The sequence below is a fragment of the Nipponia nippon genome, unplaced genomic scaffold (assembly GCF_047370975.1).
Source record: "Nipponia nippon isolate SJK-2023a ecotype South Korea unplaced genomic scaffold, ASM4737097v1 scaffold_17, whole genome shotgun sequence".
Lineage (NCBI taxonomy): Eukaryota > Metazoa > Chordata > Aves > Pelecaniformes > Threskiornithidae > Nipponia > Nipponia nippon.
The window spans coordinates 7,210,106-7,223,168 of record NW_028262333.1 but is presented as its reverse complement, the minus strand read 5'-3'; the positions used below and the strand labels follow the sequence as shown (position 1 = coordinate 7,223,168).

The window sequence follows — 13,063 nt, the reverse complement described above, 5'->3', positions numbered from 1 at the left end:
TAATCAAAATCCAACACTTAAAAATACAGCAACAACTTTGTCAGTGGACTTGGGAGATATTTAAAAGCTTCAGATGTAGTAATATTTACATTCCATATTCTTAGAATCTAATTTTCTTTTAATTTAACTATTTTTGCTTCTTTTGAAAGATAACTTTAACATCAACATGGAAAGAAGTGAAAAAAATCATTAAAGAAGATCCAAGGTGCATTAAATTTTCTTCGAGTGACAGGGTAAGCGGTTTGCATCACTGTTGCTAACTTTCAGTATGGTGCAGGATACAGAGAAAACAAGTTAATGGCTACCAGTGGTTTCTGCTTTATGTGAACAGAAGTATTATTGTTTAAATAAGTTTTTTTTTAAATTAAAAATGTAAAAGATAAGGAAAAATATAATTAACATGTAATTATTGCTTATGTTCAGTATGTTAAGTTGCGTGAAGTATTTAACCTGCATCCAGTGTTTTAAGCTTATCTTTTTTTTCTTTCAGAAAAAACAAAGGGAGTTTGAGGAATACATTAGAGACAAATACATTACTGCCAAAGCTGACTTCCGAACACTATTGAAAGAGACCAAATTTATAACGTACAGGTGTGTAGCATAATGTCAACAAAGGACTAATCTTTTTATTGTGCTTTTCCATCTAAATGGCAACAAACTGATGTCTGTTTTTTCTCCCAGCATAAGGTGATGTCTAAGTTACACTTTTACAACCTTTCATAACGTGGCCCAAAAAAAAAAAAAAGTCTGCAGCAGCTAGAGACCTCTTTTTGCTTTATTTTGACATTTCTGCTGCTGACTAACAAGTTATGAAAATCAAACCAAGACAGGTTTGAGGTTCTCTTTGGCTTCGGAATGGTGTTCTGTGAAGAGTACTCTGTGCTGTCAGGCATTAAATGCATTTTGTGGTGAGGGCCATCTTTCATGTTTGTAGTAGTCCTTGGTTTAGACTCAGGAGGGATCAATACTGAAGTGAGGACTCTGTTTCAGGACTGTGGAGTAGACAGCAAAGAAATACTGCCTCCATTGAAATTTTATTAAAAAAAACATAAATAATTTGCCTGGTTTGTGTGGGAGGTTGTCATTGACTGGGTGTGCCGTACAGGTGGGTAGATTTACAAAGTGGTTGACTTTTTCACTCGGCTTCAGGGGATGGTAAGGCTGATGTAGAATCTTGGGTATGGACCAAAACAAGTTTCCTGTCAGAAACATGAGTTCGCTTAAAAAGGAGAAAATGAAATTAAGTTCTTTGGATGAACCGCGTGGTTCCTTTGCGGTCAGTGCCGTAGTGTATTGGAGTTCTGGTTTCAGGTGGTGCTGCTGTCAGCGAGCTGGATGACACTGCTCTAAGCTGGTGTTGTGGACACAGTTAATCAGTCAAGCCAGACCGTAGCTGAGACTTCCACATCCAAATTCTGATTGCCTCATTCAGATGCTGAAATTAAAACTCTTTTTTTTTTTTTTTTTGGGCCCCTCTAGGCTTTAGCATTTGTATAGTTGTGTGGTGCTGTACAAGGCCCTTGCAGCCAGACATGGGTCTTCCATGGTGCTTAATTCATGTAGCCCAAATGTAGGCAACAAGCCTTTATTTCCTGTGCACAGAGTACTGTTGATGTGCCTAGTCCTGACCTAAAGCGACATCTTTCTAGCCAAGAAGGTAGCCAGGTCTCTGCACCCTTTCCATGCTTTGCCTTTCATTGACTCTACCTGTGCTTTCTTATGGTGAGGGCAGCTTCTGTGAGCTTGCAGCAGCCACTGCCAGGAGCAGGGTGGGTTCCCGGGCCGTTCTGTGCGTCCTGGACCACTCTTAGGTGGTAATTCTTACACTTGCTTTCAGATCCAAAAAGTTGATCCAGGAGTCAGATCAGCATCTGAAAGACGTAGAGAAGATATTACAAAACGACAAGCGATATCTGGTACTTGACTGTGTACCAGAAGAGAGACGCAAACTCATTGTGTCCTATGTAGATGACCTGGACCGTCGAGGCCCGCCTCCACCACCCACAGCTTCAGAGCCTACAAGACGAACAACAAAATAGTTACGAAATACTCTTAAGCCAAGGGTATCTGTTAAATCAAAAAGCTTGCATGAGCCATCTGTCAGGTTTATACATATACATTACCGTGAATATATTGCAAAACCATCTGAGGAGCAGAGGAAGAAGCAGCATTTGTGAACATAAAATGGTCTCAGGGGGTCGGGGGGAGACGACCAACAACAGAAAACCCATGTTAAAGGTATTTATGAGTTTCTTTGGGGCGTGACTGACAAAAATCCAAACGTGGGGGCTGTTTGGTAACTTCAGATCTCAGAGCAATGCAGTATCTGTATATGAGGTGTGGATGTCTGATATTTGGAGGCATTCTTCTCAGCGGTGTCATACACGTGAGTCTTAAGGATGACCACGCTTGTGGTTTGAACTTGCACTGCGTGTGTCCCGCCAGCTTCCCCATGGTTCCCTGGCTGAGGAGGTGAAATGCTGTCTGATTATTGATTACTGAAGACCGTGTTCTGGAAACACAAGTTCCAGTTCTCTGCTTGCTTTCACCCTTGTAAATGGAACTAAATCTATTAAAGCCAGAGTTAGAACTGAGAGAGGAGAATTAGGACTAAGAGACCAAATTAAATTTGTTCACAGGTCTGCTTTATTCCTTACCCTATCCATGAATTAGACGCAAAATCAGGTTGCTCTGCCCAAGTGAAGATTTGCCTAATAATTTTTACTCGAAGTTGGAAACACTTGGTAAATAACAGTGGTTACTGGAGCAGAACAGGAACGGTTGTATAAACACATTTTTATTTACGATAAAGTGATCTTTACATACTTCTGGATTAGACTGTGGATTTCCCCTCTGGGCAATTCTTGTAAACTATACTCCTGTTTTGAATGTTAAACTTGTGTTTCTAAAGTTTAATTTTGAAATGTTGGGATTGTTCAGTTTATGTATTTGAACTACAATAAACCAACCCTTTTTATATATGGATTGTACAGGCCTAATACCAGTTTTTGTTGGATTTTGTTGGACTTGTGAATTTAAGAGTAAAGCAAACAACTGAAGTCATATCATGTAAATTCTTGGCTGTGTTTGGCAAAACAGTACCTGAGGCAGTGCGCGACATCGGATTAAACTTCAGCAGCAGCATTCAGGTCAGCATACGTGCAATGGGGTGCCAAGCAAAATTATTTTCTAGTTTAGTTCTTTAGTATTTTGCCTAAATATGACATGGTAGGGATGGTGGTGTCAAAGTATTTCCTTCTGTTTCTTCTGTATTTGACACGGATCTCTCCCTCTGAGCTGAGGGGTGGGGAAGGATTGATTCTTCCATGAGAAATTGATTTTTTCCCCCCTCCCCAGCAATTACTGTTTCAGTGGCCAGCCGTTGGGACTCGCAGTCTGAGCACCAAGACCAAGGTTGTTCACAAAGATTTAGACAGCTTGGGAGGGATTTGTACTGCTGACATCTGAAACATGGTGCTTGTAGTAAGAACGTACTCCCTAAATTCAAGGCAAGCATCCCTCCTCTCGGTACCTGCCCGCTCCGTCAGTGCAGCAGTACCCAAGCCATCGGAAACCAGTGCAGGGCAACGCCTTTGCTGGGAGTGGAAGTGGAGTGAGGAGGATTGTAGCTTGTGTAAGGCCAAAAATGTTAGACCCTGTGGGAAGTGTAGTTCCCAGCTGGAAAGTGCAGACATTAAGCCCTGACTGTACTCCTGCCGCAGGAGCAGGGGGAGGCTGCGGAGCGCTCTGCAGGGCCCGTGGGGAGCCCTGCCTGCCCGTGCTGTTGGACCTGGAGAAATCCCACGGCTGCTGCTGATAAACTTGTGTTAGCAAGTCAGAACCTCAGCAGTTTTCTTAATTTTTAACAAGTTCTTGATGTGTTTGAATGTCAGATGTCTCGAGCGTTTTGGATTACCTGCTTCAGGCAGATAGAGTTCACATTTATTTGTTCACATCTGAAAACAGGAGCGAGGGGCACGAGGAACTGGTGCGGGAACACAGTACAAGGTGAGCAGGAACGGTTTTGCCAAGAACAAAACGTCAAAGTTTTTGCTGCAATAATATCAATTCAGAAAAAAAGCGTTGGTTCTGCATTGAGCTGCCCCGAGCCGGACCCATCCTTTGCAGCAGGCAGCCTTTGCCCTGACCAGCCAAGGCCGCGCACTGGTGCTGTGCAGGGCACCTGAAGCAAACCCCGCAGCGGCCAGTGGTGGCTCTGGGGGCCAGGGGGCGGCTGGGGGGGCCCAGCAGTGGCCGCCCCACTCCACGCTGCCACGGCTGCGCGTGCCTGTCACCAGCCAGACCCCTACTGGGCAAACAGAAGAGCAAGAGTGTTTTTTATTTTTAAATCTCTTAAAAATCTTTGTTTTCATGAACAAACTAAGAATCTACTAAGCCACAGCACGGGAAGGTTTTGGTAGTGGAGGGTGAGATGACTCCAGCTGGCAGCGGTGACGCTAACAGACTCGTCAGCTCATTTTGGCGCTCATCCTCTGAACCCCTGGGCGCAGGGGACCCCACAGCCGTCCCTGCACACAGCGTGGCCTGTCGTGTCTCCTCGAGTGCCCTTGGCAACAGCACCGTGTCCGTGGCCACATCTGGGAAGCGGAAGGTGCCCAGAGTAGGACGCTGGTGGTGGGAATTGTGGCAGCATGCCCGCTCGCTGTGAGAGCACGACAGAGCCCCGCTCTGCCCAGTAAGTGAATTTCTTTTCACTCAGCTTAGCGCAGCCCTGTAGGAAGCCATGCATTTTTTATGGATGTTTTAAAATATGGTTAACTTGTTCATTAAATGAATAAGATTGCTATTAATTTTAATTTATCTTGTTTATGGAGACCAGATGTTCATTAACATTTATTTATCTGCTTATTCTGCGGATAAAGTAATTACGCCTAATGTACCGGGCCCCTGGTGGGGGGCGTGCTGCCGCTGCAGCGCAGTGATGCTGCCGGAGGATGCGCTGGTGATGCACGACATCATGGAACTGGTCCCCTGTCCCTGCAGCACCTTGGGCACAGTTCCCTGTGTCCCCCAGCTGCAGGGACAGTCCATGGGATCCTCTTCCAGAGAGGAGGTTGGATATAAGGGATGCTGACAACTTTTCTAGCACCTTTCCTGTTACAGCCTGGCAGCTCCCCCCGTCTGGCCCTGCTGTCGGGCTGCTGCTGAGGCTGAGTGCTCACAACGGGCTGGCAGGGCAGGAGTTAAATCTAAGCAAGCTTAGGAAAGGGAAAAAAAAACTCAAATTTTGAAAAGCTGGACTAACTTCCAGGGTAAGGAGCTGCAGTCTGTCACCCACTGGAGGGCCAGTCATATCTCGGGATTTAGTTTCTTTTGGGTTGTGTCACCGTTTCCAGCTGCTGAGCAGAGACCTGGCACTGCTCCATGGTTTCTTCTTCGGTCTCCTGCTTTGGGAGCCAGCACAGAACCGGAGCCTTCCCGAGGGATCGCAGCTGGTCTTGCAAACAGCAATAAATGGGGCCCTGTAACCCTGCTCCTTCCCCAGACTGGCAGCACCGGGGGTCCCTCAAAGCCACCGCAGCTCCCGGGCTGTGCCACCTGTGCCGCCAACCCGACCTGCGCCTCTCACGGCTCCTGGGGACGTTCCCAGCCGTTGGGGATGTTTCCCAGCTGGTGCCCCCCCCCCGGGACGCAGTGCCCGATGGCCCCAGCTCCATAACCCTGCCCTCCGCCCACTCCGCTTTCAGCTGCCTCCACGGCAATAACGCACGGCAACAACGCACAGCAACGCACCCAAGTCCCGCTATTACTTTGCAACAGTAAGCGGATATCAACTCAACAGAGCTATTCCTTCTCGCTTTCTTCATGTTCGTTCCACAAGCTTTAGAAATAAGTTATTTTCCTGTGCGTGACATGGCTGCTGGCCTGCGGTGGGTCCAGCCATGCACGCCAGGTGGGTGAGTGCCTTCACCATGGCGGTTCGCCCTTGTACCCTGCTGCAGCCGAGCTGTGCTCAGTGCCCAGCCTGGCACGAACCGAGCCGTGTGGGAGTGAGCCAGGGATTCACAGCGAAGAAAGGAAAGGTGAAATAGGTCCTTCCAGAAAGGTGGGAAGATATTTATTATAAACTTTGTGATTTTAGTTTGATGCCACAGCTCACCGTGCTGCGGGAGGGTGGCTGTTGCTGAGCAGTGATTATAGTCAGTGGCTAATGACAGTCATAGAAATCTAATTTTATCACATCCCATCTTCACTTGTGGGAGCGAATAAGAACTTCCAGTCCCAAATAATCTGTTTAAAATTTAATTTTGAGCTGATATGCACTGGTTTTCTAATGATATTTCACTGATGTGCCCTTGCTTCCTTGGCGCAGGCGTGCCGGCGGCAGACTGGGGTGCTGGGCTGCACAGAGAGGTGAGCAGGGCTGGGGGGGACGGGACCCAGCTCAGACGTGGCCGGGGAGGATGGGACCCAGCTCAGACGTGGCCGGGGAGGACGGGACTCAGCTCAGACGTGGTCAGGGGGGACGGGACTCAGCTCAGACATGGCCAGGGGGGACGAGACCCAGCTCAGACGTGGTCAGGGGGGACGGGACTCAGCTCAGATGTGGTCCCAAGCAGGCTCTGCAGCAACACAGGAGGGAGCTGCGACGGGGAAGGGAGGAGGCGTTCAGTGGGACTCTGGTGCAGGACGTTTCGAGTGCTGTCCCAAAGGACTCCAGGCGCTTGAAGGACGTGGGGGACCCCAGTTATTGTGAAGAGAAGCATCAGGGACGCGGCTGCAGGACCCCCCTGTGCCCTGCACCAGGAGCCCAGCACCTTCGTGCCTTGCAGAGCAGCCAGGCTCAGCTTTGATCTCAGCAACTTGAAGGAGCGATGCCACAGCCTTTTAAAATGCCTGGAAACGAGAGCTCCACGTTTCGGGCTTCCCCTCCCGCCACGTGTAACCCCATTGACTGCAGCACGGCCTCAGCCATGACCGATCCTTCCATGAGCTGAGTTTCAGCGCTCTACACGTAACTTGATTTTCACAAAGGTAAAGACAAATATGGCTGTTTTAAATGTCAAAATCCTTGCTGGAAATGTTGAAGAACTCTCTGAGTATCTGGGACTTACCCAGAGGCTCTTTGGAAGAAAACGCTCGGTGCCTTCCCCGCCACCCCGCTTGGCCATACACTGCACACCGAGGAATAAACCTGGGCTTGAATCTGTGCACATTTCAGTAAATTAAGGTCATACAGTTAATGTGAAGGTAAATGAGTGTCTGTTTGAATAACGTTTCCTTGACAGTATAATCCATGCCCTGCAGCTTCTAATTAGGTGCCGCTGTTTAAATTCATCACCAAGAACAGCAGTGAATTAGCACACGGACTGCAGAGGAACCGACTGTTTTAATGCTTTATCAAATAATGAGATTTGTCCTGCTGACGAGGGTGAGCTGTTGGACACTCCTAGTGATTTACCACGAACAACAGCCCTCCTGCCTTTGCCCCGTGTGCCCCTTCCTGCCCAGTACGGTGCGTAGCGCTGGCGCGGCACAGGCAGAATGGGGTTCGTCATTGCCATGCCCATGCTTGCGCCGTGCCACGCAGGGTGCATCAGACCTTTGCACGGGTCAGGGCAGACAGTATGATGATAACCGCTAACCTGCGGCTCACCCAGGCAAGCTGTTCCTGCATCAGATCCTGCTTTAGGTTTATTGTAAAGCCAACTCAGCTATCAGCAGTGATTTCAAATGGAAAATAAAACCAGATTCTTCCTGAAAAGCACTGCAGGACCCACTGTTCCCTGTGCCGGGCATTGGAAGGCATGTTTTCAGTGATATTGCCCACCCTCATCATGATGAACTGACTGCCAGTGTCTGTATGGAGGCAATGAGGCAGCGAGCCCTGCAGCCGCCACGATGCCGGGAGCAACCTGCAGCCTCTCACCCGAGCCCTGGCCGGGGCAGGGAGAAGGGCCCCAGCCCCACCTCGTGTCACTGATCTGTCAGCTTCAGCTGAAACGCTGCTCAAGGCCAGGAGCATGCTAGGATCAGTAAAAAAAAAATATATATACATATTTACTGCCAAGCCTGTGTGTGGAGCTAAAACTGGGTTTGGTTTCCGTGAGCTCTGGTGTTTGATCAGGCTGCCGAGGGTGAGGGCTCAGCAGTCCACCAAGAGCAGCTCATGCATGGGCACGAACATTCCCATGCCATCACCCCCGATCCAGTCCTGCAAGTGGTGTGCAAAGGGGAGTCCAGCTCCTGTTAGCCAGTGGCTCCGGCTTGTGGCAGAGATACCTTGGATAAATGGAAGTGCTCATCTCCTGCCTCGCTCTGCTGAGCCAGCCCCCGATGCCAGGTGGAGTTTCGACGGGGTCCGACTCACTCCCCAGGCGCTGCCACAGGACAGAAGGGTCCAGCAGCTCCATTTTCCAGAGGCCAGGCTGCAGGGCAAGAGTAATAGCCCTTGTCACTCCACCTAGCCCTGTTATTGGAGATCTTCAGTGCTGAGGCTGGGCTGCGGGGCCAATACCTGGGATGTGATAACGTTGCTCCCTGCATGAGTGAGCAGGGCATCGATTGCGGGCTGTCAGCCGGCAGCCTGCCCCTCAGACACCGCGTGCACCGGGCAGCATCCTGCACATGGGATGGATGCTGCCCCTGGATACAGCATCGCTTAGTACTTTCAAACGCCCCTCTACATCTGCAGAAAGCATTCGGGATTGCAGCTGGACAGCTTTCTGCACATGAACATCAAAGGCCAGCTCCAGTACCATGCTGGGTGACTGCTTCACTGACCGATGTAGGGCTCACTGCAGTTGCTGAATACAGCCGGTTCCCAGCCTGGTTACGGGCATCTCCCCTCCTCAATGCCCCTCAAGATCCCCATCGCTCTGCCTTGCTGCCGCAGGCTGCAAATGACCAGAAGGGACTGCTTTAAAAGAAAGCAACACCCCAAGCCTATCCACCCCACTGCACTTAGCTAAGCTGCGGAAAGGGAATTAATGCCTCCCTGGCACCCGAGTGCATGGTGAGAGCTCGCAGGTTGTGCCGACAGTGGCTGCCGCACCATGAAGTCCCCCAGGACGAAGCACAGGCACGGGCAGCCGTGGTGACTCCTCCCCAGCACAGCACTGGCACAGCACTGGCACGCACCCTGCTCCCTTGCTTCACCCTGGCATCTTCGGGAGCTATCGCACTCTGCCACAGGGTGACACGGTGTGGCTGCAGAAATGAGGCAAATGGCACCTTCCCCTCGTGGGAAAGGCCACCGACCCCGCTGGGCTGTGAGCAGGGCTCATGTGTGGCTGCAGTGGGGAGAACAGAAACCATGTACACCCGATGGGTACAATGCCGAACATCCCTCCTTATGGACAGTCACCGTGAGTTTCATAGGTGTGATTTCTGGGTAAGTGTGGTGCAGGATGCGGTTGCACACCGTAGTTTCCAAAAGCAGATGTTCTTCCTGGCTGAGGCTGGTGCTGGTCGCTCCGGCTGCGAGCTCCCTGGCGCTATGGCCCACGCCACGCCTGACTGCACCAGCAGCACTAACCCTCCCCATCCATGCACAAACGTGTCCTGAGCAGGACAGGGCCATGGACGGCAAAGCCACGGGGACACCTGTGCACCCCTGGGTTCCCACGCTCCCTCCCACGCGCTGCCACGGATGCAGGACCGGCGGGACGTTTGCTTGGCCTCACCATGGCCCCTGCACCCAAGGATCGACCCTCGCCACAGTGCATCCCGCTGGAGGGGGAGGCTGTATTCCCACCCACCGGTCTCCTAATTATCCACTGCCCCGATGTCCTGTACCCTCAGCAGGGATGCAGAATCCCTGGGGTGTCTGGGGCCCCCAGCCACCCTCATCAGCACAGACCTGGCAGCCAGCCTCTGACCAGGGACCTTCTTCAGATGCCGTCTGGGTGCCACAGAGCCACGGCCACCCAGCACGCGAGAGGCACAGCAAGCAGCGACGCCACACAGAGACACATTTGGGACAACTTTACTTCTGATACCAGAGTGCAGGCTTTCTTTACAGGAACCAAAAAAGAACATTTTTTTAAAAAATGGTTCATTTACTCTTGCTATTTTTTTTTTTACCATTTCATTTTTTAAAAAAAAAGTTACTCCTGAAAGCCATCACTGGTAATAAATTTATAAGCCAGTGCACTTTGTTTTTTTTTCCCTGGTGATCACCCCTCTGAAGGCAGCAAGCTCTCCCGGGGCTGCCCCGCAAGGCAGGGCCGGGGCGTCCCAGCAGCCAGCACCCCGAGGCTCCGTCCCAGGGGCCGGGGCACAGCCGGGGGTCCCTGCTGCTGCGCAGCTCCCGGTTTTCCGCGTGGTCCCTGCGCTCCTTGAGTAAGCGGCGGTTCGTCTCCCGTGTCGGGTGTAGGAGCTGGGAGGCCATGGCGGGACACGCTGGGAATCCTCGTGGTGCCTCGCACTTTGCCCTTAGAGAGTCGTGCGAAGGGCCCTGCAAGGATGCAGGCGCTGGCGGGATGCCCGCTGCCCCGGCGGAACGGATGCACAGCAGGGTCACCCTTACAGAGCCACTTCTAAAGTGACAGTGTTGGATTTTTTTTTTAATTGACTTTATTTATTCACTTGCTTTTTGTTGCAGGAGCAGTTTTCAGATTGGCTGAAACTTCAGTAGTTCTTTTCTTTTATTCAACAGTTGCTCAAGTAAAAGAGGGACCTGAACAATCTTTAGAGTAGAAAGGGGCAGCCTTGCCATGCAAAGAGGAAGAGTTATTGTTTTTAATTATTATTATCATTATTATTATTATTATTATTATTATTATAATGTAGGACCACAGACAGCCTCTCTCTGAAGCAGTCAGGTGCTAACAGCAATATATGGTTGGATTCTTTTTGAGAAGGTCATAAATTAGCAACTTACTTATACTTTATCGTTTAAAAAAATCAAATAAATAAATAAATAAATTTAAAAAGAAAGAGAGAGAGAGACAGTCACAACATGCAAGAGCTTACAAGAGAACAAGTAAAAATGACCAAAGCAAAAGACAAGAAATGCAGAAGAAAAGCCCAGGTTCAGTTTGGTTTGCAATCAATACAGTTTGGAAGCATCATTTATAAAGGTATTTCATATACCAAAAAAGGCACCACAGTATCTACAAAGCCAAATCCTCAGGAGAGTTTCTGTGGGGTGGGGGGAGGTAGCAGCCTGGCTAGAGCAGACACGTCTCGGTGCGCAGCAGATCCCCCCCTTTAAGCTTGTCCATTGCAAATCTGAACTTTTCCATTTTACGTTTGGTTTTGCTGTCTCTTGTTGGTAAAACCACAAAATAATAATAAGACAAATGTGAAAAATGACAAAGGGGACGACGTTCTGATCTTGCAACCTAACAGGTGGAATATGTCTAGGATCAAGTTTAAGACAACCGGAGCAGACTGCTGTAACTAAGACTCCCCAGGGGCACACAGCGTGTGGCCCCGCGCACGCCGCGCACCCCGCTCCCCTTCCCCTCCCCAGCCGACTGCCGACAGCCCACACTACGCCATCACCGTGCTCGTACGTCGGCAGTGACAGCCATCCCAGTGCCGCCTGGGGACACCGGGACAGCGAAAGCCTAACACCGCCCCGACCGCCCCACGTTACGTTGTAGCTCTTGACGCGTAAATGAAGAGAAATCGGGTGTCTGCTGGGTGTGCCCCCCGCTGCCCCAGGCGCCGGGGGTGCAGGAGTGCTCGCCTCTGCACAACCGCTATCTGCAGAGCAATAACTGAACAAAGGAGTAGGAAGGAAAAGGAAAAATAAAAGAAAGAAAGAAAAGAAACATTTGAAATCTTGTGTTTACTAGTATTCAGTACATGAGATTCCTAAAGAACAACTTGTCCTCCTAGTTAACCTTGTCCTGGAATATATACAGGTTATTTGTTGCTGCCACGGCAATGATATTCTCGGAGGGGTGCCAAGCTGTATGCAAGATCTTTTTGCTAAAGTCCAGACTGTCCACACTAATTTCGTCTTTCCTCCGCTTGCCGCCCACGCAGACCTTGCGGGGCTTGAGGATGGCGCGGGGTTTGCTGTTCTCCCGCGAGGCCTCCAGCGTCACGTCGCGCTTGGTGTTGCGGTCGAACATGCGGAAGAAGTTGTTGTAGGAGCCGGTCATGATGACGCTGCGAGGAGGGGAGGAAGGACGGGTCACCGTGCGCAGCCCCGGCCCCCGCTGCCCACCCGACTGCCATACCCCAGACCTGCCCGGCACAGACCCCCACAGGACCCAGGGGCACAACCAGGACACCAGGGAGCTCATGCCCCGTCCTGTGCCACAAGGCTCAGGCTCGGCCAGTGAAGCCATGTCCCCGTGTCCTTCTCCTCCTTAGCCCAGGGAGTGAGCATAGGGGAGGCAATTCCTTTCAGGATAACAACACGTATGGAGAGTCTTTCTGCCAAAGATTTAGCTGACTTGAACCGAATGGTTTTCACACCTTTTTAGAGGCAAACTGCCTCGTGACTAGAGGCAGACTGAATATCCAGAGGCATAATGAGATCTGGATTAGATTTGGAATTTGGGCTTCAGGCCCAGTTGTGCCTCGTTAACTCGCTCTGATGCTTCAGAGTGTGGCAAGCCTACGAGGTCAACTGGTCTTGCATGCCTTCTGCCACCTGGTTCGGTGTGATTTATGCATGGATAGCTGTCAGCCACAGATTTTGGCAATCTGGAGCCAAACACATCACCACCCTCCTCCGGGTGTGGGTGAAATGGAGACAGGAACTGGACCTGACCAGGAGAGAGCTGGGACCCCATCAGACACCCTCAGCAGCACTTGGGTATGGGATGGTGGGGAACCCGCACCCAGCTGAAGGCTGGGGAAGGGACGGCATGGGGACGTGGGAGCCACCGGGCCATCCCAAAGCGTGCACTCTCTGGGCTGAACTCAGCACCCGCAGGGCTGGGTGCCAGGATGGACCTGCACCGTCAACCGCTCACCTGTCAGACCCGTTCCAGACGCACTCGAACTTGTCGAAGATGCAGTCGTTCTCGTAGAGCGAGCAGAGCTTGCTCCTCAGGTAGTCGTGAACCTGCCGGCAGGGACAGATGGGGTGTGAGGCACAGCCCAGTGGCCAGCAAATGCCAGCCCAGCACTCATC

The 13,063-nt window shown here is 50.8% G+C and overlaps 2 protein-coding genes across 10 annotated transcripts in view; one reads left to right on the top strand and one right to left on the bottom strand.

Annotated features, from left to right (window-relative positions):
• Window positions 1-2,979, top strand: part of TCERG1 (transcription elongation regulator 1) — a 35,347-nt gene extending 32,368 nt beyond the window's left edge. For all 7 annotated transcript variants that reach the window (XM_087753893.1, XM_087753892.1, XM_087753890.1 and 4 more), the window contains 3 exons: window positions 150-233; window positions 491-591; window positions 1,838-2,979. In XM_087753893.1, coding sequence (XP_087610019.1) covers window positions 150-233; window positions 491-591; window positions 1,838-2,039 — 387 coding nt within the window. In that variant the 3' untranslated portion in view covers window positions 2,040-2,979. The remainder of the gene's footprint in view (window positions 1-149; window positions 234-490; window positions 592-1,837) is intronic.
• An 8,763-nt stretch (window positions 2,980-11,742) lies between these two features.
• PPP2R2B (protein phosphatase 2 regulatory subunit Bbeta) overlaps window positions 11,743-13,063 on the bottom strand; it is a 112,168-nt gene continuing 110,847 nt past the window's right edge. For all 3 annotated transcript variants that reach the window (XM_087753666.1, XM_087753667.1, XM_087753668.1), the window contains 2 exons: window positions 12,903-12,994; window positions 11,743-12,087 (listed from right to left, as the gene is read on the bottom strand). In XM_087753666.1, coding sequence (XP_087609792.1) covers window positions 11,808-12,087; window positions 12,903-12,994 — 372 coding nt within the window. In that variant the 3' untranslated portion in view covers window positions 11,743-11,807. The remainder of the gene's footprint in view (window positions 12,088-12,902; window positions 12,995-13,063) is intronic.